At 35.9% G+C, this 25,167-nt stretch overlaps 1 protein-coding gene across 1 annotated transcript in view; it reads left to right on the forward strand.

Annotated features, from left to right (window-relative positions):
- LOC129224974 (protein dead ringer homolog) overlaps positions 1-25,167 on the forward strand; it is a 163,526-nt gene that overhangs the window by 90,267 nt on the left and 48,092 nt on the right. Inside the window, exon 3 of the mRNA XM_054859522.1 lies at positions 15,434-15,617. Within this exon, the coding sequence (XP_054715497.1) occupies positions 15,434-15,617 (184 nt within the window). The remainder of the gene's footprint in view (positions 1-15,433; positions 15,618-25,167) is intronic.

A 25,167-nucleotide genomic window follows, 5' to 3' on the forward strand; every position in this document is an offset into this window, starting at 1 on the left:
ACAGCAAACCAATATTCTTAAAAAGCTTATGATTTTCAAAGGATTAATCGGTTAATTATGTGTTGAATTGCTTAAAATGTTTGCTTGTTTCTGTTCATAAAAAAAGTTGGTATCATTAAAACTAACACCAAAAACAAATTATGATCTCTTAGGGGTGAAAGCTACAAGTAGGAAAACGGGAAACTCCACAAATAAAGATTTAAATGCTACTCAACTACCATTTCTAAATTTTACTCTAAACTAGAAGTATTTATGCCTTCTTTCGAAAAAAACTCTTTTCATCAAAAAACAAAAGTGTTCTGCTTTTACCAAATTTGCAGCTACCTTGTTGTAGTACTCAGCCGACAATCTGGTGTTACCATTATTCAAATGACGTGCAATTTGCCCAAAAAATAAACTCAAATCTCTCTCTGTGTTAGTTAAAGATCACGTTTAGCTATCGAATCCCACAGTTCTTTTGAATTAGATTTGGAGCCAAAGTGGTATAAAAGTCTGTATACGATTCTGCGTTGCAACCAGAGAAGAAGCTGGTGAAAGCGCTATTTTGGGCTTCAAGTAATCGTTGCTGATAAATCAGTCGAAATGGTCATCCAGTCTATTCGGTGAAGGCTAGACGTTTGCACAGCTGGGCCGTGAGCTATTTTGATACCAAATGGGTATCGAAGACAAAATATGTGCCCGGGAAGAGGACTGTCTCGGATTTTGTTTTTGAAGGCATATTTTGAGATGAGCAATCGAGTTTCTTTTCCAAAAGGCCCAGAAACGGAAGAGAATCATTTTGGGGCTTGATGAAATTGCGATGGCGTTAAAGACCGCGAGCAATGAAAATACATACCAAGCTCTACGTTGTTTTTCCTTGTAACTGCAGATGATTCTAAATTGCGTACGGTTTTTAATGGATTAGCATTCTGTTCTTAATTTAAAAAAAAAAAATGATGAATTGCATTAAATAATAATAATGATTTGAGACGCTCTTGACGCTTAATTTTTTTGAGCAGTCACATTGCTTATTGTTCTCATTTGACTGTTTTGATGTCCTATGATTTTATCCTCCCCCCCCCCCCCCGCCTCCCTTTGCAGCACCACCGTCGACCGACCTCACGATGCTGTTCCTGTAGCGAAAACAGTCTCCAGTTTCCGTCCATATCTCTACACACACGTGCATACATACATACATACCTACGGACACACACTCTTACATACACACACTCACACACCTACACACACTCACACACATACACACACCCACACACACATAAAAACACATACACACACCCACACACACATAAATGCACATGCACACACATATGTCTGCACACAGACACAAACACACTCGCCTACATACACACACGCAATCGTGATTACGAAAAACATAATTTGAATTCCAGATGTAAAACTCAAATTAATATTTATTTTTTATTTTTATTTAATTTTTTTAAGGGGTGATAGGGCTAGTGGGACAGTAAATGAACAGTTCGATTTATTTTTTAATCCGGTTTCAAACGTACTCCTTAAGGAAGAATTGGCAACAGTCACTTTCTGCTGTATGACTCGGCGGGAGGTTACAGCAGGAAAATATGTTTCAGAAATGTAGCCATATAAGTTTTCCCATTTATTTAAAAAAAAAAAAAATGCACAAATCAATAGACCAATTTTAACCATCACAAACCAAAATTTACTGGTCAGACTGCTCCATATTTTAATATAATGAAATCCAGTTACAACAAACTTCAAGGAACTACAAATTTTGTTCGTTGTAGTAATGGAATTCAAGTAATATAATGAAAACTAAATCGTAACTGAAAATGTATTTCGTTGAAAGGGTATTTCGTACTGCATTGCGTTCTTCAAACCAACAATTGTGCATCAAATTGCTTCTTTTCCCTGCAGAAACCAGCAAGATTGTGCTGTTTTCATGTGCTCTATGTTCTTTAATACTTTTGCTACCATTAGTTTCTTCTGAGCGAAAAAAAAATCCAGTTGGAGGAATTAACAGGGCATATGCTTCCAACTCAGAGTGAAATCCATCTTAACTCTGTGGTTTACCACTGATATGTATTGGGGGGGGGGGGGGGGGGTTACCAAATGGCGCAGCGGTATTAAAGTAATGATTTAAAGATGATAAAATGAATAGCTACTTTTAATTTTATCTCATAGATATAGAATAATTTGAAACTGTCAGAGGAATATATATGTCCCTGTAGTACACTGATATAGCGGCTGAAAATGCAATAAAAAGCTATTTTTAATCAAATCAATCCCATAGATTTAGAATTACTTGAAACTGTCCAAGGGACATGTTATGTCCTTGTGATACTGAAGGGGGTGCAACGATACGTATGGCAGCATTTTCTAATTAACAGTAATGAAAAATTAATAATAATATTAAAAAAAAAGACTACACTGTGATTATTTTTTAGTGCAAAGTATTTTTAGACCAGGAGTAATTTTATTTTATCAGTAAAAAATTTATTTCCATTTAATTTTACAGTCAATTCGCATTAAGAACATAATATTTTGTAAAAATTAAAATTTGACTAAGACTTTGTCGCTTTGATTAGGAAAATACTAATCATTTGCGCAGCACCGTCACTACATTCAAAGTTCTACAAAACCCTAGGGTTCCTCGGAACCCGGTTGAAGACACGTGCTTTACTTAATATTCTGCTGAAGAAACTTCGGAATTAGTTGTTAAGACCGGAAAGTTGTCTTCAGCGTATGACCTATAGGTTGCGGGGAAAAATTCTCCATTTACGCAGTATCTGTTCCTCATTCAAATCGTGATTTAAAAAAAAAAAATGATATAGGTGAAGAATTTGCTCGTAATCTTCAGTATTGCAATCGTTAAACAATGATTTTTTTACCACACACAAACGATTGTATATATGCTACTGTCTAACTTTGAAATCTGGTAAATGTCGACATTAGCTAGTGAAAATCAAAACCCAGACACCAAAGACATCTGTGAAAGTTCAAATATTTTAAATGAATCACCGGTAAAAGTCGACATTCTCCAACTTATGTCTTTCACCGGTAACATATACATATATACATACATATTACATACGTATTTACATTATGCGTGTGCCTGTGTCCAGACTTAGATAAAATGAAAAGCTTTCTGCGAACAAAAATCCTAACTGGAAAATTTTCTGCAAATAATTATTTTGCCTAACTTACCCTTAAATAAAGAATTAAATTTATATTCAAATATGAAAGAGACAAAAAAAAGTGCTTTAAATCTTTTAATTTTTTTTTGCAATAACATATAGTTTGCTTAATTTTCACCAACTGAAGAAAACTGCCAAAACCATTATTTTTTTCACATGTGTTTTAAAAGGCTTTTGGAGAAAGGTTTCAACAGAAATAAACTAGAATTTTTTAAAAAATTCCGTTAAATTAAAAAAAATATATTTTGTTTTTATTTATTTATTTATTTTTTTGATTAACGTTGGCAGTTTGACAAAAAAATTTCCGCAGAGCCAAATATTTTCTGCAAACGTCGTTCGCGCGTTCGTCTATATTATGCGAGACTGCCTGTGTCTATAACTGAAGCTTGAATAATCTTCTAGAGTTACGTATCATATTTTTGTAAAATTGGAGTTAAATTTTTTTTCCATTTAGGACTTAGGAGCTAAACTAAAGATATATTGTTACACAAAGAAATAACAGTAGGACACTATAATCAGTTATCTGTGAGAAAAAAAAAATCACCTAATTTGAGCAAATAATGGCTCTATTCTAAGGCGCCGAGGTTAAAACAATTTTATCTCCTGTACCTGACTCGGTAAACCGTTTATCCATTATTTAAGCCCATTCGATTTTTCTTTCTCCACCCTCTTCTCGTTTTTTTCGCGCGCTTTTGCGGCAAAAGGTTGACACTGCGCGCTCACACACACCTCGGCCCATAAATTAATGAGCTCGAATGAAACGACTCTCAAGAAACGATCCGTTTATCGGAGGAATGAATCTGAGGGGGGCGGGGAGGGGGAGAAGAAGTAAAAAGAGAAAAGAAAACCCTCAACGCGGAACGTGCTCCATTAAAATCATTCTCAAATACAGAATAAGGCGCTCGGAAAGAACTTTTGATATTTCGGGGGACTAATTTGATAAACGAGTAAAATCCCCCCTCAGTCGCACATGTGTGTAACAATTCCTTGCCGCCCCATATCATGTGGGAATAATTAATGACGCGGTCAGCGGAAGCTTAATGGACGTGTGAGATATCCTTTTATACGAATGCTTGGCTTCGAGAGAAAAATTAAAACGAATAAAAGGAAAGAGAGGCGTAAGAAAAAAACATATTCCTCGTGTATACTCATATATATATAACATAAATAAACCCCATCTACTTAAGATTCTTTAGCATACAGATTTAATTAAAATGCTTTCGAGGGTTTTTTAATTTCTTCTGCATATGGCTTGAACAGTAATTAATATTAGCTCATTAGATGGCCTCAGCCAGCTCGGGAAATTTACTTTGGCAAACAAGTAATTTTAATTATGGCAAAGGCGCGCTCTTTCGACTAAAATGCAAACAGAAAGAGTTAAGTGCCATCATGGGTTTATAGTGGGGGGAGGGGGGGGGGCGAAAGACTTGCGCAAAGAAAGTACGCGAGATCGATACATATATAATTCATTGATATTAAAAACGCAAAAATAAGAACGCCGCCGCTTTTTAACAAGGCTCGATCCATGCTTCCTGGTATAACACTAATTGCATTAAAGTTGGTGTAGTGCAAGATAATTGCCTCCAAGTGAAATTAAATCATCTTAGAAGTGTAAGGCACTTTATTAAGGGGGGGGATGAAATTTTTTTATGAGGGGGGTGGTAAATCGAATTAGATTTACTCATAAGAATCTCAATTTTCTTGGCTCTGAGAGCAGCCAAGTCCATTTTATTTAAAAGGGCCAAATGAGAGAAGGTTGGAAAATGTTTGTTGTTTTTTCTTTTAATTATTCATTCTGAGTTTTGAATGCGAAATTGTTGAATAGATTTCGCTCCTAATTTGACGAGAAATTGCTTTTGAAGAGAATTGTCTTTCTTCCTTGCCCCTGCCGGGGAGGAATCCTCATTTATTCGAGTGGCCATCATTTGATTAAACTGGATTTGTCCTTGATGCTGAAATAGAAATCAAACAAAAAAAAAGAATGGAAAAGAGCTAATTGGAGTTGCGTTTCTAAGGTTAAAATTAATAAATTTTATTAATTATGGGATTTTTTTAGCATTCATTTTGGAGTACCAGTGGAAATTAAATGCGGTTAGTAGCAAAGAATAGAAAACGCCGCAAAATATGTAAAAATCATGTGTTTCATCTAATCTTAAAGATGTTATATTCCACTAAATGTCAGTATAAACACACATTTAGTGCCAGAGATATTGCTGAAGTTTGTTTCAAGGTGTGAAAGTACTCCTTGAAATTTTTTGGAGAAGAAAAATTTATCTAAAAGAGTGAAAGATACGAGAAAACAGTAAATACCAAAGTAGTGATCAATTCCTTTAAAAACAAACTTTCTACAGATGAGATGGAAGAAAAGATGTGTACCATTAAGATTTTTTTAAACCTTCGGAATATTTCTCATTAAAAATAGAAAAAAAAGTTCACATTGCTTTGTTTTTTAAACTAAATGTCAGTGTAACTAAATGTCACGAAATGTCAGTATAAACACACATTTAGTACCAGAAATATTGCTGAAGTTTGTTTCAAGGCGGTAAACTACACCTTGAAATTTTTTCGGAGAAGAGAAATTAATCTGAAACAGTGAAAGATACGAAAACAGTAAATACCAAAATAGTAATCAATTCCTTTAAAAACAAACTTTCAAAAGATGAGACGGAAGAAATGTTGTGCACTATTTTAGATTTTTTTAAACCTTTGGAATACTTGACATCAAAAAATTTAAAAAAAAATTCAAATGTAAATTGTTAAAGTTCCCATTGGTTTTTTTACCCCCATTTTCCACGATGTTAATTTTTTATTTTTTTTTTATTAAAGTGTAAAAATAAACTGTACTAGAGTTCTGTGGCCTTTTTTTTTTTTTTTTGAGCAATCACGTTGCTTATTGTTCTCACTTGACAGTTTTTGGCGTTCCTTTGATTTTTCCCACAGCCACCCTCCGCACCATCACCGTCGACGGGTTCCTCACGATGCTGCTCCTATAGCGAAAGCCGTCTCCAGGTTGCATCCATGTCCTACACACACGCGCATACATACGCAACTATGCACACATGCACGCACGCACGCACACACACACACACACACAAACACATACACGCACGCATACATACAGACACCCACACATACACACACAAAAACATACACACACATACACACAACTGCTCACACATTCATGCCTGCACACAGACACAAACACATATGCTTACACACACATACACATACCCCCCCACACACACATTCATACACACAACTACCCTCACACTTATGCCAGCACACAGACACAAACACACATGCCTATACACACACACATAACCCCTACACACAAACACATACCCCCACACACAAACACACACGCCTACATACACACACTCGTGATTGCGAAAAACATAACTTGAATTCAAGATGTCAAAATTCAATTTTTTTTTTCTTTCTTTCTTTTTTGGATTGTCAGTGCTTGAAATACGTTTCAAGGGGCGTAAAAAATATCCCTGCATTTCTTTCAGTTCATTGTAACCACTATAAATACTGTATCACGCGATATTTGTTTGCTTAGAATCACAGGACGAGACAAGTCAATCATGTTCAAAAATGGAGTGAATAGCTACATATTTATAGTAACATATGAAATAAAACTAAAAGTGAAACAACTTGACGAAAAGTTTTTTTTTTTTTAAACATGTGCACTGAAATAACTTGCATATTTACATTGTAAATATCAATAATTTCGTTTACAAAATACATTTTTGAATGACGTCAATGTTATATCTTCTTTTTTGCTCCATTTCTTTCTCTTTCTTTCTTTTTGATAAAAATAAAAAAATGTAATTAAATTCAAACTTAACGTTGCTGTTTTAAGATAAGGTAGCTGCTGTAAAGTCCTCTAGATTTTACTAATTTCATACTTAGTAGTGAGTTCTTTGCTAACGTATTTATCCCCCCCCCCCAAAGAGAAAATTGAAGTAATTAATATAGTCCAGTGTCAAGTAATTAAAAGGTAGATTATACAAGCAAAAATAAAATAAAGAAATACGCGTGTACATATAAATATGTAGAGGTTCTGTACATACATATATGCATGAAATTAACCAAAATCTTAAAAATATAATAAGGTGGTTGAAGTGAAACATAAAAGGCTCTTAAGGGGTCTAAGGACCTTTAATCTTCAGAATTTTCGACTTTCTGGAAAAAAATATATGTTATGCATAGTTTAATTCTGAACAATTTGATACCTTATTTATTACCATACGCCAAAAAATTTTCGAGTTATTGTAAAAATGCGCAAATTTTCCCCGTAGAGATTTATGTTAACAGCAGCTGTTTAAGCCTTTTTTTTCTCGGGTGTCGATTTCTTCGGTTTTCTCGTTTTGCGCGCATGATATCTCAGAAAGTTTCTTATATATTTTCGTAAAACTTTTCATGCATGTTTGTCTGATACATCTTAACGATCTGAACCTAAATTTCAACTAAAAAGTTAAAGTTAATATTTAAAAATTAATATTTTTGTACCCAAAATTTTGGAAATTTTCGATATTAACCTACCAAATTTCAAAAAAATAAATAAATAATTTTAAAAAAATAAATAAATTTAGGTTCAGGTCATACATATAAACTAGATAAATATACATTAAAAGTTTTACAGATATATATAAGAAACTTTCTGAGATATCATGCGCGCAAAACGAGAAAACCGAAGAAACCGGCACCTGAGAAAAAGAGGTTTAAACAGCTACTGTTAACATAAATCTCTATGGGGAAAGTTTAGGCATTTTTACAATAACTCGAAAAGTTTTTTGGAGTATAGTAATAAATAAGGTATCAAATTGTTCAGAATTAAACTGTGCATAACATATATTTTTTTCAGAAAATCGAAAATTTTGAAGTTTAAAAGTCCTTAGACCCCTTAAGAGAAGATCACATTAGTTAAGAAGTAATTCAATTACAAGATTTAATATGTAATATTAAAATTCAACAAGAATGTTGATAAAAAATTGAATAAGTTATAAAATAGAGTTTTGTATGATATATGTACGTAATGAACTGATATAGCTCGGAAGTCATTCGGGTTTGGGACTTTTTTCCCTAATTGACACCAACATGCTGTTTTGGTTTTGTTTTTTAAAGGTTTTTGTGCAATTCTGAAACATACTTTTGCTGGAATTTTTAATGCGTTTTATTCTTGAGAAAATCAAAATCCCCAGTTGGTCGAATTCATAGTGTGACTCATTTCCCTTTTCCATTCGCAACACTGCTGTATTTAAACATTGTAGTTATGAAAATGGCTGTGCCCTTATCGTCTGCAGCGGAGTCGAGTTGTCCCACTGATACTGCTTCTCTGGAAAACATTCGAATGCAGTAAAAATGCTCGAGGGGCAGGGGGGATGAAATGGTGGTCCACCGGAAATGTAATGTATAAATCCGCAAACATAAGATTTATATCAGTCTGCTCTTATTGTCCGGGCTGCATCGCCAAATCCCTGAAATTACAGCGAGCCTTGTGAGATAAGTGTTTGCATCAAATTCTTTGAAATAAATCAGAGCCAATGTTTAATCTCCTTTGATAAGGCGGCCACCAACAAGAGAAAAGCGATGCAAACTCTGCTGATAAACTGGGGAAGGATTGGTTATTGCTTATCATAAATTTGTGGATAAAAAGAGAAATAATTTTTTTATGTGCCTTAGATTCGATGTTTTCTTTGCAGAAGGATTTGGCGCTTCTTGAAATGATACAATTTCAAAGAAGAAAAAAACAGCAACGAGCGTTTTATCTGTTGCGATATAGTTTTTATAAATTGATGTTGTAAAATCTTTCTTTTTATGTCTCATTTTAATGCAGCTGTCATTCCCAACCATGGAAAAGGCCTAACTCTTTATTTTTATTATGGTAAATCAACGGAATCTAGTGCTATTCATAATATTATTTTTCCATAACTTGGTACAAAATAAATATCAGAATGTAATTATTTTAATGTTGGATTAGTTTTCAAAAATTTAAATTAACTGACAAACATATTGAAAAATGATCAATAATGCTTTGAGTGGAAGTATGTGAAAATTTAAAAATAAAAAAGTAAATGAAGCGTAAATTCTCATAAGTCTAACAATGGTTATTTCAAGTATTGACACACAGCAAAAAAAGTGTGTATGTTGAGCAGCACTTTTAACAGTGATGACAAGGCTCCACTATATAATCAAAATAGCTATTTGCAAATTTTTCTTGACAATTTGTGCGTATTACGCACATTTTTTTTTTTTAAATCACAATTGACAAGCACACCTTATTATAACTGGATCTTTGTTATAAAAGCGCTGCAGAACTTGGTGTCTTTGAAATAGATTTTTGGAAACTGCAAGCCAGACGTAAATTTGAAAGTGATTCTTTCTATTGATTTTGTTATTGAGGATTTTCTCAGGTTAAAATGTCAAGCTCCCAACTTTTGTCATTAAAAACCCTATTCTATTATTTTGTTCAACGCATGTCATGCGAAGTTTTTCCTCCACTAAAAATAACCCATTCGTGGTCTTAAGTGTTTAATTTTTAATCCTTATTACATTTTGCGTATCGTTAATTATCTCTGAATCGAGAAAATAAAGGCAAATGTAACAATAATAGTAAAGGAAGAGTTAGAGTAATGACTTTTTTGCCGAAATGGTTAATATTGACAGAAATTTCTTCGTAAGTTTTTTTGACCTTTCGAACAAATCTGCTGTAGGTTTACGTAAATTTGCAAATATATTTTGGAAACATTTTACAGATAATTTCTTTGACTTTTGACATTTTCAACTTAATATATTTAAAAGCAGACTTCTGACGAAAGAAATGACAAAATATAAACATTAAGAAAGGCGAAAGGGATCAGTTAAAACTTAGGGCTATATTGCTGTAGTTCGTATACTTTATATAGATATTTAATATTCTGTAAAAAATGCTATAATAAACAAGCTAATTACATTTTCATTGTAAGTTAATTATTTGTCTTAGATGTTTAACTGAAATTTTATGTTAATGTTTAAAAATTTAAAAGTAAAAATGCTCCATAACTTTAAAAGTAAGTTAAACCTTAATTTTTTTTAAACTATAAAAATAACTGAATTAAAATTTTATCAAAATCTTTTCATGCTTTTACTTTTATATAAAAAGGAAAAAAACTGGCCTTAAGTTCTTAACACATAATCTATTTTTGCCACTTTGGCAAAAACTGGCAAAACCTATTTTTTCCGGGCGGTAAAAACCGTGGTTTTTTCCATCCCCGGCAAAAAATTGCCAACCCTGATTTTTTTATTTGATTCAACTGAGGTCTCTTTGAAGTGAAAAATACCGGATTACCTAAACAACATTGCTTGATAGTCTTGCCGTTTGTTTTAAGTGCTTGTTAAACACAATGAGGGAAATCACTCTTGAAGTAAGAATCCATTTCTTTAGATAAATAATGAGGCGATATTTTTCAGCAAAAATAAGTAACGGTAATGATAAAGTCATAGTTAACAAATTAATCTGAAGACTTAACCTAAGCAAGCATAGAATTGTGGATTTTGATGTTTTTAAACATTTCAAATAATACAGGTTTTCGAAGATTTGGTTTAAATCATAAATTTAAAAGCTTTTTAAAAGATTTTCTCATGATATACTTTTAGTTGCTTTGTCCTGCCAGTTTGAATGCTTGGGTGGGACAAGTTTTTTAATGGTTGCCAAAAACAAAAATGAATAATAGAACTTGTTAATTAAGTTAACACATTGATTTCAAGGCAGAACTTTAGCAATAGTAGAATTGTGAATTTTGAACGTGTGAAAATTTTCAGAATTTGCTTTCAGTCCAGGTTTTTGAGGCCTTTCCTTGTTTAAAGACGTCAATTAAAAAAGCATTTTTCCACCATGTACTTGTTTACCGTATACATGTACTTTCTCAGACTTGTCAATTTAGGTTCATAGAGTATGGTTTGGGTGGGTAAATGGGACAAGCTTTTTAGTCGTTTCCAAAAATAAAAATGAATAATAGTAATTACAAAGTTAGTTGGTGATAAAGTTAATAAATCAATTTCAAGGCTTCAGCAGGTGTAGAATTGTGGATTTTAGACTTCTGAAACTTGGCAAATTATACAGGTTTTTGAACCCTTTCCTTGATTAAAGACATGAATTTAAAAACATTTTTTTCACCACGTACTTGTACTTTCTCTGTTCTGTCAGTTCAGGGCCATCGAGTGTGGTTTAAGTGAGTAAATGGGACAAACTTTTGAGACGTTACCAAAAGTGAAAATGAATAATAGTAATTACAAAGTTAGTTGGTAATAAAGTTCAAAAACCTATTTCAAGGTTTCCGCAAGTGTAAAATTGTGGATTTTGGATGTTTGAAACTTGGCAAATTATCCAAGTTTTCGAGGCTCTCCTCGATTGAAGCCATCAGTTTATGAGCTTTTTTTTTAAGGTTTTCTTCTTCAAATATTTGTACCACGTTAACTTTAACATCAATGACTGTTCTCTGAATGTAGACGTCCGTCTGTGAACACCTTCTTTTTGTCTCAGGTTAGTTCCTGAGAGTCCTCCGGGTCTCCTCTGGCTGTCTTTATGAATCCTGTGGGTCGTGTGTTAATAGATTTCCGAAGACCTCTCTAGGGAGAACCGACGGCTAAATTTAAATATTTGAAGAGGTTCATTAAGGATGATTTCGCTTGCTGTTTGCGTATGATTGCGTGGTACTGTAATTAAGATATTTGATAATTAAGGTAGTTGCTCTCCTCGGAGGGGGCCTATAGAATGTGTTTCCATTACGGTATCCATTGTAATGGATTACATTGGTAGCAGTATTCGCTATTCAGCAACAAAAGCGAAACAAGCGACGTGATGGGAGACTTAATTACTTCATCGATCGGGGTATGATAAGATGAATTAAACATGTTTTTGCTGCTCATTTCCTCTGCTCGAATAATTTATGTAATGGTAGTGGCTTGCAGAACGTTGTTTCTTGTCCTGGTTAAAATTTTCTTTGCCATGCTGATAATGATATAGAAGCGATGAAATAATGTGACAACGATAGTTGAGTAAGAGTGTTATTAATGTACCGAGATTGATTTAGAAAAATGTCGACCTCGGGCACAAGATAAGGCTATTATCGACAATTTTACACATGCTGGTATTTTTAATAAAAATTAGTGTTTGATTATTTCTCATATAACGCCAATGTACTTTCTTTAAGTGCTAAAGCTTCTTTTTCCTCTCTCTATTCGTTAGTTTAAAGTTGAATATTATACTGCCATGGATAGGTAAAAGGCAATAACTGCAAATTTTTCATTTTTTGCATTTTTGTCATCTTTTGTATGTTGGTTTTATTGTACAAGCTAGCTTATTTGGTTTCCGCTGAAAAAAACGTCTAATTCCAACGTATCCCTTTTGTTAGTATTGAATCCGTTTCTTCCAATTACTCGAAAACTCATCTCTACAGACACTGCCTGCCGCTTGCCTGCCCACGGCAATATAACGTAAGCACTGTGATTACATGAGTTGAAAGCAGCTTTTTGATCTACGAAACTGCCTTTTTTGATCTATCCACTCTGATCTTTTTTGAAAAAAAATATTATTCATCAAAAGTTATTCAACTGAAATACTATATCTAATTGTAGCATTAAAAAAAAAATTTTTTTTTTAAGAGAAAAACGTAGGTAATAAATAGGTGTAGGTGAGCAACCAGGAGGCGTCAACAATCAAGCAGAAGCTAAAAAGAGCGAAAGATTATTCTATCACAGCAAGTACTGTGGTGACATTTTGGAATAAAAATATTTTTTACAAGAATAGAAGGTTACAAAGTCTTGATTTCCTCAAACACATGCTTTTTCCAATTTCTTCTATCAGCAGCGACTTATCCAAATTTCAAAATTTCGAAGTAAGCCTTTTTTGTCTTGTTTCAATGTCAACTATTAGCTGGTCTTCGTTTAGCCCAGGATTCCTGGGGATTTTAGTGTGTCTTGATGCATTATCTTCCAAGCTTATTTTTCATTCTTCCTTTCCTAATATCTTTCTTTTTTGTGGGATGTGAAATAGAACATTCTGATACTCACTGCAGTTATGCTTCTTCTGTCTGAAGCGACTTCTCCAAATTTATACATTTTGGAGTAAGTCTTTTTCAATGTCTTGTTTCAATGCCAACTAGTAGCTGGTCTTCCTTTAGCTCAGGTTTCCTGAGGTTTTTAGTGTCTAAGATCTTGGTGCATCATCTTCCGAGCTTTTTTATCTTTCTTTTTTGTGTGATGTGAAATAGAACATTCTGATACTCTCTGCAGTAATTTGCATGAAATAAGAATGGAATGACAATCTTTTATGTAAAAAATCGCTTGTGAAATAGTACGACTTTCTCACGTTCCATCGCAAACAACTTCACACTTAAAAGTAAAACGTTGTGCTGTTACAGGTTTTAAAAAGAAAAAAATAATGTAGCAGGAAAACTGTTTTTAAAAGTTTTTCGCATTTGTTTTGTTTTAAATTCTTTGCCGTTAATCAATTTCTTGGATCATTACGTGTGAAATTTCGGTACTCTTCGTCTGAAAGCATGGGCAAGTTCACGTTACTGTCTCATAACTTAGCTCTCACATCGACAAAACATGACAGTGCTCTAAAGTTAAACAAAAAGAAACAATCTATTCTTCACTGTTTTAATGAAGTCCAATAAATCGAAACACAACTGACAATTGAAATCGCGCTAATGGCCTCTGTTGTTGCATCAGCTCTCGAGAGGTTAACAGTGCTCGCTGTATTCCAGCACTTCTTCAAACATCCTCCACGATATTTATTCCCGTGCGACCTCAGCTAAGTCATATCTGCCCCTCGCAAAGAAAGACAAATGTCCGTCCATTACACAATAATTAATTCCGTTAATGCCTCGAATCGAATCGGCGGACGAGTTGTAAAGCACGCCCGAAATGTAAAAAGCGGCCATTAGCGTTTGCCCATCTAGCCTTCCAAAAGCCGTCACGGATTTCTTATAAATAACGTGAAAATGAGTAGTTTTTCTCTTCCAGCCCCCCTGCCGCAGACCATCAAAGGGGCCGCCACGCGAGTTGGAGTTGGCTATGAAATATCTCAGACTTAACTGTCTAAAGGATATTCATTCGAAATATTGGTAGATTTGCATTGGCAGCGAGCGGAGAACCGGATTCAAGTGCCCCATTCCGATGGCGATGTGGGTGTGGGGGGGGGGGATGTCGCCGAAAATTTAACAAGGGTTCCTTTGGTTGCGAACACATTTCCGAATTTGCACGCTGTAGCAATATTTTGCTGTGTATTTTACTTAATAAGGCATTTCTCGGCAATTATGACATTCCTCGAAAAACCAGTATTGGGGAAAATCAAGGTATTAAGTTTTACTAATTTTAACCGATTCAGACCTAAATCCTATGATTTACTCAAAACGTTTAACCAATTTTATGTTTACTTGGTTGGTTTTTGTAGTCTTAGTTAATAGTATAATGAAAGCTTGCAGGTTTTTATCTAAATGGGGAAATGTTAAAGTAGTGCCATCATTATTATACCGACGTATGATTTAGCACAAGTGGAACGGCGTTTACCACTTATGTAATCTGTTATCGACAATTGTTACAGGAACAGCATTAACTTCAGAGTTCAAATCTTTAATTATTTTGGTGATGTGCCACTAGTACTTAGTGTACTTGAACCTCGTCTTACTTTTATAGTACATAACGCAATTTGTCTATGAACTTGCGAAGGTGAATCTTCAAATGGAATACGTAAATACAACGCCTTTTAAAAGTCTTGTGTTCCTTTGTAATAAATGGAAGGTAAGAGATATCTCATGCAAGGCACATGTGGTCATTCTGTATATCGTCGGCTCAGAGCAACAGTAAGATACATAATCCCAGAAATAATACTAAGATATCTTACTGTTGCTCTGAAGCGACGATATAGTACACACAAATTTTATAGATGTGTCACAGACTATTAATTGTACCTCATGCACGTTGCAAGAAAAAGCAGTAAATTCAGTCTTTATTGAATAAATCCCCATTACGCTTCTTTTATTATTTTTATTTTGAGATGTGTCATTACAGTTGGCACTGAGTGATTAATAGCAGTAATAGTATATTTCAGAATGCTGTGTTGCTTTCTAGTTTTTGGCTAATCATAATTCTAAAATACTTAAACGTATTATTTTAAAATTTACTCTGAAACTGTCTTCATTTTTATTTCTTTGTATAAATAAGTATTGAAGAGAATTATGTATTTATGTGTTATGTTTTTCTTCTTTGCATAGGTACTCCAGTCACCCGTATTCCCATCATGGCTAAACAAGTACTCGACTTATACGAGTTGTACAGGTTAGTCGTAGCCAGAGGTGGTCTAGTCGAAGTCATCAACAAAAAAATATGGAGGGAAATAACGAAAGGACTCAATTTGCCTTCCTCCATCACAAGTGCTGCTTTCACGTTAAGGACGCAGTAAGTCCCTTATTTACGTGCATTTTCCAATTGAAATACGTGAGAGTTATTTCATTTACGGTGCATCTCCAGTTGAAATGCGTGAGCGATAGTCTTTTGTTATCGTGCAATCTCATGTTGATATGAGTGATAGTCTCTTATTTACTAGCATTCTCCAATTGAAAATTGAGAGAGATAGATATTTATTTACGTGAATTCTCCTGTTGAAATGTGTGAGTGGTAGTCTCTTATTTACGTGCATTCTCCGGTTGAAATGTCAACTTGGCGTACCAACCACGAGCGGTTCTTTCTTGTCTGAAAATTGTGAGGGATAGTTATTTACGGGGGGGGGGGGGGGATGCTTTCTCCTGTTGAAATTTGTAAGTGGTAGTGTCTTATTTACGTGAATTCTCCTGTTGAAATGTGTGAGTGATAATCTCCTATTTACTCGTACTTGCCTTCTCCTGCTGGAATATCAACTTGGCATACCAACTACGAACAGGCTTTTAGCTGTGTCATCCTCTCCATACACAGCGCAAATGTCACGAGCAGCTTTTGCAGTCTTAGAGCTTAGATTAGGTGTCGAAAATGCTCGTTTTTTTCAACTTGATATTCCATTTTAATGATCTGAAAAAAAGAAAATATATATAAATCAACTGGAACAAAAAATAAATTCTAAGATTCCGGTAGAACAAAACGTTTTCTTCCGAATGATTTGAAACTTTATGCCAAACACGTTTAATGTGCAGAATGTTTAAATTAAAATTAAAAAAAAAATGTGGTAACTTAGCTGCTAACCCAACATATCCCCTTTGTAATCAGAGTGCAAAGCTCTCCCCCTCCCCCCAGAAGCATTCACCAACTCAGAAAACAACCGAACATACGAAACACGTTGATTAAATCATACAACTTTGCCTTGTTAAAACTGTAGATGACCAGCTTTGATTTTATACACCTTCAAGGAAGTAAAATGAGTTTAATTTACGCAACCTAAGCTGCTGTGGAAGCACACGGATCTAAATGTTAACTCCATGTTGATGTGATTGAGGGTTGTCTTGACCTTTTGCAATAAGAGAAATAGGAAAGTCCATCTCCATAGTAGCGAGTTATTCCTGGTCAACCTGACTTGTAAGCTCTGAGCCCCGGGAAGAGTTGCCGAGTGAGGGTGGACGGTCTGCTTAACAATGGCTCGACGCTGACCCCCCGATATCACCTCCCCTAATTTAACAACATCGCCTCTCTCTCTCTCTCTTGGCCGAAATTTAATTTCTCGTCGCTTCATTGAATATCTGCGGAGGGGGACTGAGCATTAATTAACGACTGATTAAAGCAGGGCTAGTAGTCAATGATTAGTTAAAGCTCCTAATCAATATTTAATTAATTCCGGGTTTTGGGGTTTGAAATCGGTGGAGAAAGCAGCTTGCCGCATTAATTAGTTGTCCCTGCCACGATATAAGGCGGACGGTCCCCCCCCCCCCTCTCTAGACATCGGGATCAACGGCACCCGCTTCGGCGTAATTAACAGATTTAATCGAGTAACGTGGACATTAAGTTGTGTCCGAGATATTCTGGGGGGCAGGGGGGGTGGAGTCATTGTGCGTGTGTCGGCACGCTGTTGTTATTGATAAATTTTCCGCGCTGCCGGACAATGGCGAGAGGGGTTGGTGGGAAGAGGATTGTTGCTATGCGGTTGCCGTGGCTTGTCCTGGCTCGTGTCCTGCTATTTCCGCGACGGTTCAGTTCGAAAGGGTGCTCGACGAAATCTTTCCCCCCGCTCTCAAGTCCCCCTCCCTCTTTATGTCCATTTCAATAGAGCTTCTTCTCGTTGGAGAATGTTCATCAAGTACTTAAGAACTGCTGTCGTTTGCAGATAAAGAGCGGATAGTTTTAATTGACTTGAATTAATAAAAGTTGGTTGTCGGTGAGACGAAACGAAAGTGATTTATTTTTAACCATTTGAGTGCATAAACGCAACTTCTGTTACTAAAATGAATATGATTTGTCCCGAAATTATTAGACCGTTAGATTAAATTGAAAAGTACTCATAACAAATGTAAATATATAAAGATTTCGCACTGACCATTAAAATCAGTGAATATTCGCGTTTTTCATCTCAAATGAAACTTTGGAAGCCAAAAGGGCAACTGCATGATTAATTAGACGATTCGTTTTCTTATATTGTATGATTTCTCGGAAGGATAATCTTTTTTTATGAGGCAGTATGATCTGGACGACAAACGCTGATGTCCTATATAGTTTACTGACAGATTCTAGACAGTACAAAGCCTTTCCTCCTTAGATTGTCTATGGAGGAAAGATTGTACTATCTAGAATGTATTCAGTAAGTTACCGACCTATAGCCAGGGCTAAGGCAGAAATATATGAAATACACCGCCAGCTCAGTCAACTCCAGCCGAGGACTGCAGTTTCGTGCTTATTAGCACTCATCAGCCCGGCATAGGAGTGACTGAGCTGGAGGTGGAAAACCTCTTAAGAAAGCCAAGAGTGCCAAACAAACTGGTAGCTAATACAGAATTAGCACTGACCAGACGAGTGACCGAAACAATGGTTCGGTAACTTACTGAATATACCTGCCTTTGCCTTCAAAATTCGAGTCGAACCGAACCATTGTTTCGGTCACTCGTCTGGTCAGTGCTAATTCTGTATTAGCTACCAGTTTGTTTGGCACTCTTGGCTTTCTTAAGAGGTTTTCCACCTCCAGCTCAGTCACTCCTATGCCGGGCTGATGAGTGCTAATAAGCACGAAACTGCAGTCCTCGGCTGGAGTTGACTGAGCTGGCGGTGTATTTCATATATCTAGAATGTGTCTCATAATATCTAAGATATCATAAGACACTTCGTAAGCATTATGAATCTTCTCCATCGGCTACACTTGAAACATTTTCCTGCGCTGACGCATCGCTAGTACAAGTTAAAATTGGTTTCACTTTCTGCCCTTTATCTGATGGATTCCGTTTCGTTTGCATATTCACTCATAAGCTTGAACAATGTTAGGGCAAACAATTTGTCTAAAGATGGCGGTTCAACATCAATGATAACTTCTTCATAGAGTAACTTAACTGCCCTATTTTATAAAATAACTTACTATTCCTGTTGAAATGATATCATTTTTGGGTGATTGACTAAATACTTGTCAATTTCCCAAGTGTGTCCGTAAGTATTCTAAAATTAAATATTATTGATCTCGTTTGTGAAATTTCAATATTGTAATTAATCCCCTTGAAGAGAGAGAAATATTATAATTTGAAATTGAAAACTGTTCGTTAACTTAACACTTGTTATTGTCCCTTCTAATAAAGTATTTCATATACATGTCAGGACTGTTATGATCCAGTCTCCCTAGATGCCAGAAGGTAAATTCTGGTTGTGTTGTTTACTCCACGAGTAAATATTCTAAATTATACCATCAATATCCTATTTTGTTCATTTTTTTCCTAATCAGTTTTTCTAAAGGAATATTTTGAACTTCTATACTAGACTGGAACACCTATGTAGGACCTTATGAGACTTGGTGGCACGACGCCAGCACTGTCTAAATATTTGGATGTAGTGATCTGTCGCCTCTCGTCTTGGTGTTTTGAGCCAATTATGATGAAAGTAAAACGGTTGACTGTTGTTCATCGCAGTTCACTGGGTCCTTCAATATCAACTGAACTACTTCGTGAAACAGCGATACAATATTCATTTTATGTTTCAACAACTGGTATATTCTTCTACCGAGTTTTTTGTCTGACAATTTTAAATACCCGACCTCAACTCATTCCACTTAAAGTTAATGGCTTTGAATCAGCCATGATGAAGATGAAAGTGAAACGTGTTGACTGTTGTTCATCGCGGTTCATGAGTTCCTTCGATATCAGCTAACCTCCTTCGTGAAAGAGAGATGCAATGTTCATTTTATGTTACACCGACTGATATATTTTGCCTCGATGTGTTATGTCTGACTGTTTTAAATGCCCAACCCAAACTCGTTCAACCTAGGATTAATGACTTTGAACCAGTTATGATGAAAGTAAAACATGTTGACTGTTGTTCATCGTATTCACGAGTCCTTCGATATCAGCTGAATTCCTTCGTGAAACAGAGATGCAATGTTCATTTTATGTTACGTTGACTGATATAGTCTGCCACGATGTTGATGCCTGAAGATTTTAAAATACTTTAACGAAACTGGGTTAGCAGGTGTTAGTCACAGTGAAACAATTATGATGAAAGCAGGCCCGCCATATTGAATTTTTCCAGGGGTGGAGGCAGAGGGTCCCCACTCATTGCAAACTTTATCGGAAAACAACAAAAACCACATCCGCTTATATGCAAAAATACTAATTTTTCTAAGCCAGGGTAGCAATTGACCCCACTGATCCCCTAAATGACCGGCATTGATAGAAGTAAAACGTGTCATCTGTCTTTCATCAGGAATCACGAGTCCTTCATCATAAGCTAAAATTCCTTTGTGAAACAACAATGCAATGCTCCTTTTATGTTACATCGACTGATATAGTTTGTCATTATGTTTTGTGTCTGAAGATTTTAAAAATTGTACTCAAACTGAATTATCGTAGAGTTAATGGTACTGCCCCGATTATGACGAAATTAAAACGTTACTTTTGTTAATTACAAGTCCTTTAACATCAGCTGAAATGCTTCGTTGAAACAGCGATGCAATGATGGAAGAATTTAAAATACCTTTACCCAAATTGGGCTATTGTAGCGTTTCTGGTACTGCACCAATTATGACGAAAGTAAAACGTAACTTTTATTAATGACGAATCCTTCAACATCAGCTGAAATTCTTCGTGAAACAGCGACATCGACTGATATAGTCTGCGACCTCTCGTCGTACTGTTGTTGATACTGCACCAATTATACCGAACGTAAAACTTTACTTTTGCTAATTACTAGTCCTTCAACATCAGCTGAAATGCAATGCTCTTTTTATGTTATCGACTGATATTGTCTACAACGATGTTTTGTGCCTGAAGATTTTAAATACTCTACCCAAACTGGGTTATCGTAGTGTTAATGATACTGCACCAATTATGCTGAAAGTGAAACGTGTTGACTGTTGTTCACGATTCACGAATCCTTCAACATGCTTCGTGGAACAGCGATACAATGTTCATTTCATGTCCCATCTACTGATATATTCTGCCTCGATGTCTCCGTAGATTTATTTCTGCAGAGCAATTTGAATTCCAGCATTGAATTGACCACAACCGGACGTGCTCGGGCTGAGGAGGGGAGGGTGTTGAAAAAGGCCCATTACGATTCTGATTCGTAATAAAACCCACATTAATGAGATCCGGAGTCGTGTTTGGCGTCTTCAGTTGCCATAGCTACTCGGTGTCCTAACCCTTTTGCGAGCCCTGGCATTAAATAATTCTCTCTAAATTATGTATCGGCGGGAATCGATCTCGCAGAAAAAGAGCTGCGCTTTTGCTTGCATTAACGATAGCGACATTTTCAATGGATAAATCACCATTAATGGTCTGCATAAGTATTTTTAATGAATATCTAGCTTTGCACGCCTTCCCTTCGTAGGCACGTGACCGACATATGTGAGCACGCACGTGAATCCCTATCTTTCTCCCCAAGTCTTGTTTGGAGAGAGTTTTTCCCTTTCTGTTTCCTGAAATATTTCCTTTCGTTTTCTCGATTTTCGAATTCAGCAAGAGGGTTTTCGATTTCGATTGTGTATCTGGTGACTGCTTAACCTCTCCTTCAGATTCGAATTTAATTTCAGTTTGGAACATTTTCTGAAGAATGATATGTTTGAGATCACGATGAATGTCAAGCGCTAAGTAAAACAAATTTATTAATATGCTGAGACTTCGAGTTAGATAATGCATCTTCAAAAGCACAAATAAAGGAGATGTGTCATTGCATAGAATGAAGTCATCTTAGAACCTTTTTTTAAAAACTTCATGATTTCATAATGCCATTGAATGGACAATAGGAAAAAGTTTCCAAATAACCCTTAAATTCCATTATTTTTATTTTTTAGATGCAGTAAAGTAAAATGAAAAAGCTATTCATAACAGGACGTGCCTAGAGGGGGGGGGGGGGAATATGGCGTAAGTTGCGCTATCAAGATTCTTTCGGGGGATTTTTTAATTTAAATTGCTTAGTTCATTTCATTTTATTCTGTTTAAATTTCATTTCATTTAGTTAGTTTGTGTGTGTGTGTCTGGGGGAGGGGGGATTTGTGCCATTGAACTTGGGGGGGGGGGATGGGAACCCCTGATTCATTCTTTTTTTCTATTCATTCATTTTATGGTTAGATATTGAAATTTTTTTTAATGTAGTAAAAATGTTGAGAACATGCATATTTTTCTGATGGCTAGGAGCTATCTGCGCAGCATTTTTCTCATTTTTAACAATTTTTCTTATTAAGCTTCATTTTCCTCCTTGAATAATTCTTTTGCGGAGTAAAATATAAAGAAAAACTAGGATCTATCGTAGCAATTAGAAGTCAACATGAATTTCCCGTTCAACAGAAAATATGCTATTACTAATTAACTGAAATACAGTGACATTTCGTTACAAGGAATACCAATACAACGAAATATCCTTTTCAACGAAGTACATTTTCGGTCCTGATTTAATATCCATAACAGCTAAATTCCCGTCACAACAAACAAAATTTTTGGACCCTGGAAGTTCGTTGTAACAGGATTTCATTGCATTCAAACTATTCAATCCATAGGGCGGTCTTTCTTTAAGCTCCCGCATGACCTCGACATCAAATTGCGGTGTCACTAGATTTGCCATTTTGAGGATGATACTCTTTTCGAAAATGTACTAGCACCCAGCTGCTAGATACACCTCGTAATAGATTGTTTTAAATCGAGGCGTGTAATTGAGTGAGACTAATAGTTATGCATACCGCAGTCTATACGATGGAGGGCGTGGCCCGACGTAGCTTCGCGACACTAAAAGAATAAATGGCAACTTTCAGTTCCTTGCTTCGCATTCACTCGCAGAGCCTAATTGAAACTAATTTTCTTCAATTACGAGCTGCCTCTTGTTGGGGACAACCGGCGAAACGGAAGATCGCTGGGCTCATAATTCTCCGCTTTAAACGATACAAAATGATTTATTGGACATTGACGATCAGGAAGATAGTCCACCTTGTTCGCGGCGAGTGAACAATCCTCACGACACGCAGGGCCCGCTGAATTGTTGTCGCAGTGGTTACGTGCACTTTTTCATTCGACCACTTTCTCGCCTGTCAACCCTTTTTTTCTCTATTGTCAGTAATTAATGGATTGCTAAGAGCTGAAAATCGATGAATTATTCTGTCGGTTCGGTGTTAGAGCATTTCGATCTTGGTTGTTTTCTTATTCAGCATTTCTAGTGGTCAGAGAATTCTGACTGCGGATGGGGAGGTCCGGTGTTCGAATCCTGGCTCGGTCTTTGGTGTTCTTCTTCTCTCCTGTCCTTGTCCTTTGTGTGAAAGTGTTGTTGTGTTGTGAATGGTTGCATACCCTTTAAACGGGTTCTTATGGCATCTGTGGAAGTCGGACATCACACCAAATTTCGCTACAGTTGAAAAGTGAAGCAGCTCACTCCAAAATTGCCAGTCTGGCTGGCACAAAACAACCTGAGAGACCGACAATAGCTTAATTCTTACGGGTCAGGGAAAATATTTTAGTCGCCAGAGAAATTTATTTCAAAGTTTATATGCAAATTCAATGCAACGTAGCTTCTGAGAGATTTTTGTTCTGAAAAACCTAGTCGTCTAAGAATTATTTTTAGTCGCCCAGATAACCTGGCCCCCGGGTTTTTTCAGATTTAAAGTATTTATAAGTTCATTGTGTTCAATAAATGCTCATAATCAGAGACTTGCAAAATATTGTAAAATCTTAGGAGTCAAGTACAAATTCTCGACGCCAGACTAATTATTTCCCAGAGTTAAAAGGAAAATTCATTGTAACATGGTTCATGTTCTGAAAGAGCTAGTCGCTAAGATAATTTTTTTGGTTGGCCGGGTTGCTTGGTGCCCTAGATTTGTCAGGCCCTGCTAATAACTTGGCACACAATTCGTTTGATATGTCACTGGCTTAGACCGTAAACCTCCACGACCATGCAAACCTAACTATGTTTTTCAAAGACGAAGTATTTACTACATAATACAGTTTTGGTTTCAGTTTCGAAGAGGAGCAGCCAAGTTATGCATGTACTTTAAACTTCATCTATTTTTTCAAAAAATTAAATTCTCTCTCAATAAATATCTTTTATTCTTCTAAATCTTACCTTGTTGACATTGCAGTTAGAGCCTCTGAATTAGGCCCCGCCCCCCTAATTCAGACATCTCGCTAATAAACTCTTTTCTTCAAAAAAAAATTTTTTTTTTGCGTACGTCAAGTATTGGCCCTATCACTGGAGGTAAACGGTGAGCCATCAGCGAGGGGAAAAAAAAATAATAAATTCTCCTTCAGTGAGCTGCAACTAAGTTTTCCTAAGCAGCGAAATCGTTTAAAGCTGGCAAGGCCTTCGAAATCATATTAAGGTCTTTTTCAGAAACAAGACGGTGTGTATTTTTCTTCTCTTTTTTATTCGGGTCCAGAAAGAAAGAAAGCGGGCAATCCGCCGATAGCTAATGTGTCAGGTATAAATTAGGCCTACTTTTACGAGCCCCATTCGAAGGACATCATAAACTCGTAACTTCTTCATCAGGCCCATTATATAACGGTGCCAAAATGCAGCCCCGACTGTTGCCGAGGCGCTGTTCCCCCAATTTATACCGCGCTAATAAAGCGACTAATGAAACCATTTGAAATCCCCGCGAGCCGCTGCGGGAGCATCTTAAATCAGAATTTATATCCCGTGACGGTGGACTTAAGAAGGGCTTTTAATACTACCAAAACTTCATTAAAAGAATCGTCAATGCACCTTCTTCATTTTATCCTTTTCCTTTTTTTGCTTTTGTCTCTTTCCTTTTATATTTCCCTTGATTTCTCCTTTTGCTGCATGGAGAGGAAATCAATTTGTCGTGTTGTTTTTCTTGCCATTTTTCTTCCGAAGGGATAAGATTCGACGATGCTAACGAGACGCTTTTGCAAAAACTGTTGATTTCTCCCCTTTTGGTGGGAGATTACTAGGTCCTTGTCAGTGTTCGACAAGGACTATTAAGTGGGTATAATTATCTCGTAAGGGTCGCGTACCATCTTAGTCGGGATCGATTTTTTTTTTCTTCTTCTTCTCCGGGTCCGACACTACGTAAATAACTTCTTAAATAATGAAGCTCAAATTGCATAATGGGGCACTAGGGTAAATGTTCAGTATCTGACATTGATAATTACAGTTTTTTTTAAAAGAAATATTGTTTCTTGTTTAAAACAGTCGTGATTAAAAGCAATTAATTAAATGTTATTCCAGCTTCTGGAGGCTTTAAAATTGCGAATCATTCTTACATTGCAGCTCATTCGATAGGTCGTTTTGCATAGAAGAAAATCATAGAATTTGTAATTAAAGATTGAAAAGTTCTACGCATATATCAAATAGTTGGGTCATATCAATCACAAAGTGAAAACGTGTAACAATATGT

Source organism: Uloborus diversus, chromosome 6, assembly GCF_026930045.1.
Source record: "Uloborus diversus isolate 005 chromosome 6, Udiv.v.3.1, whole genome shotgun sequence".
NCBI lineage: Eukaryota > Metazoa > Arthropoda > Arachnida > Araneae > Uloboridae > Uloborus > Uloborus diversus.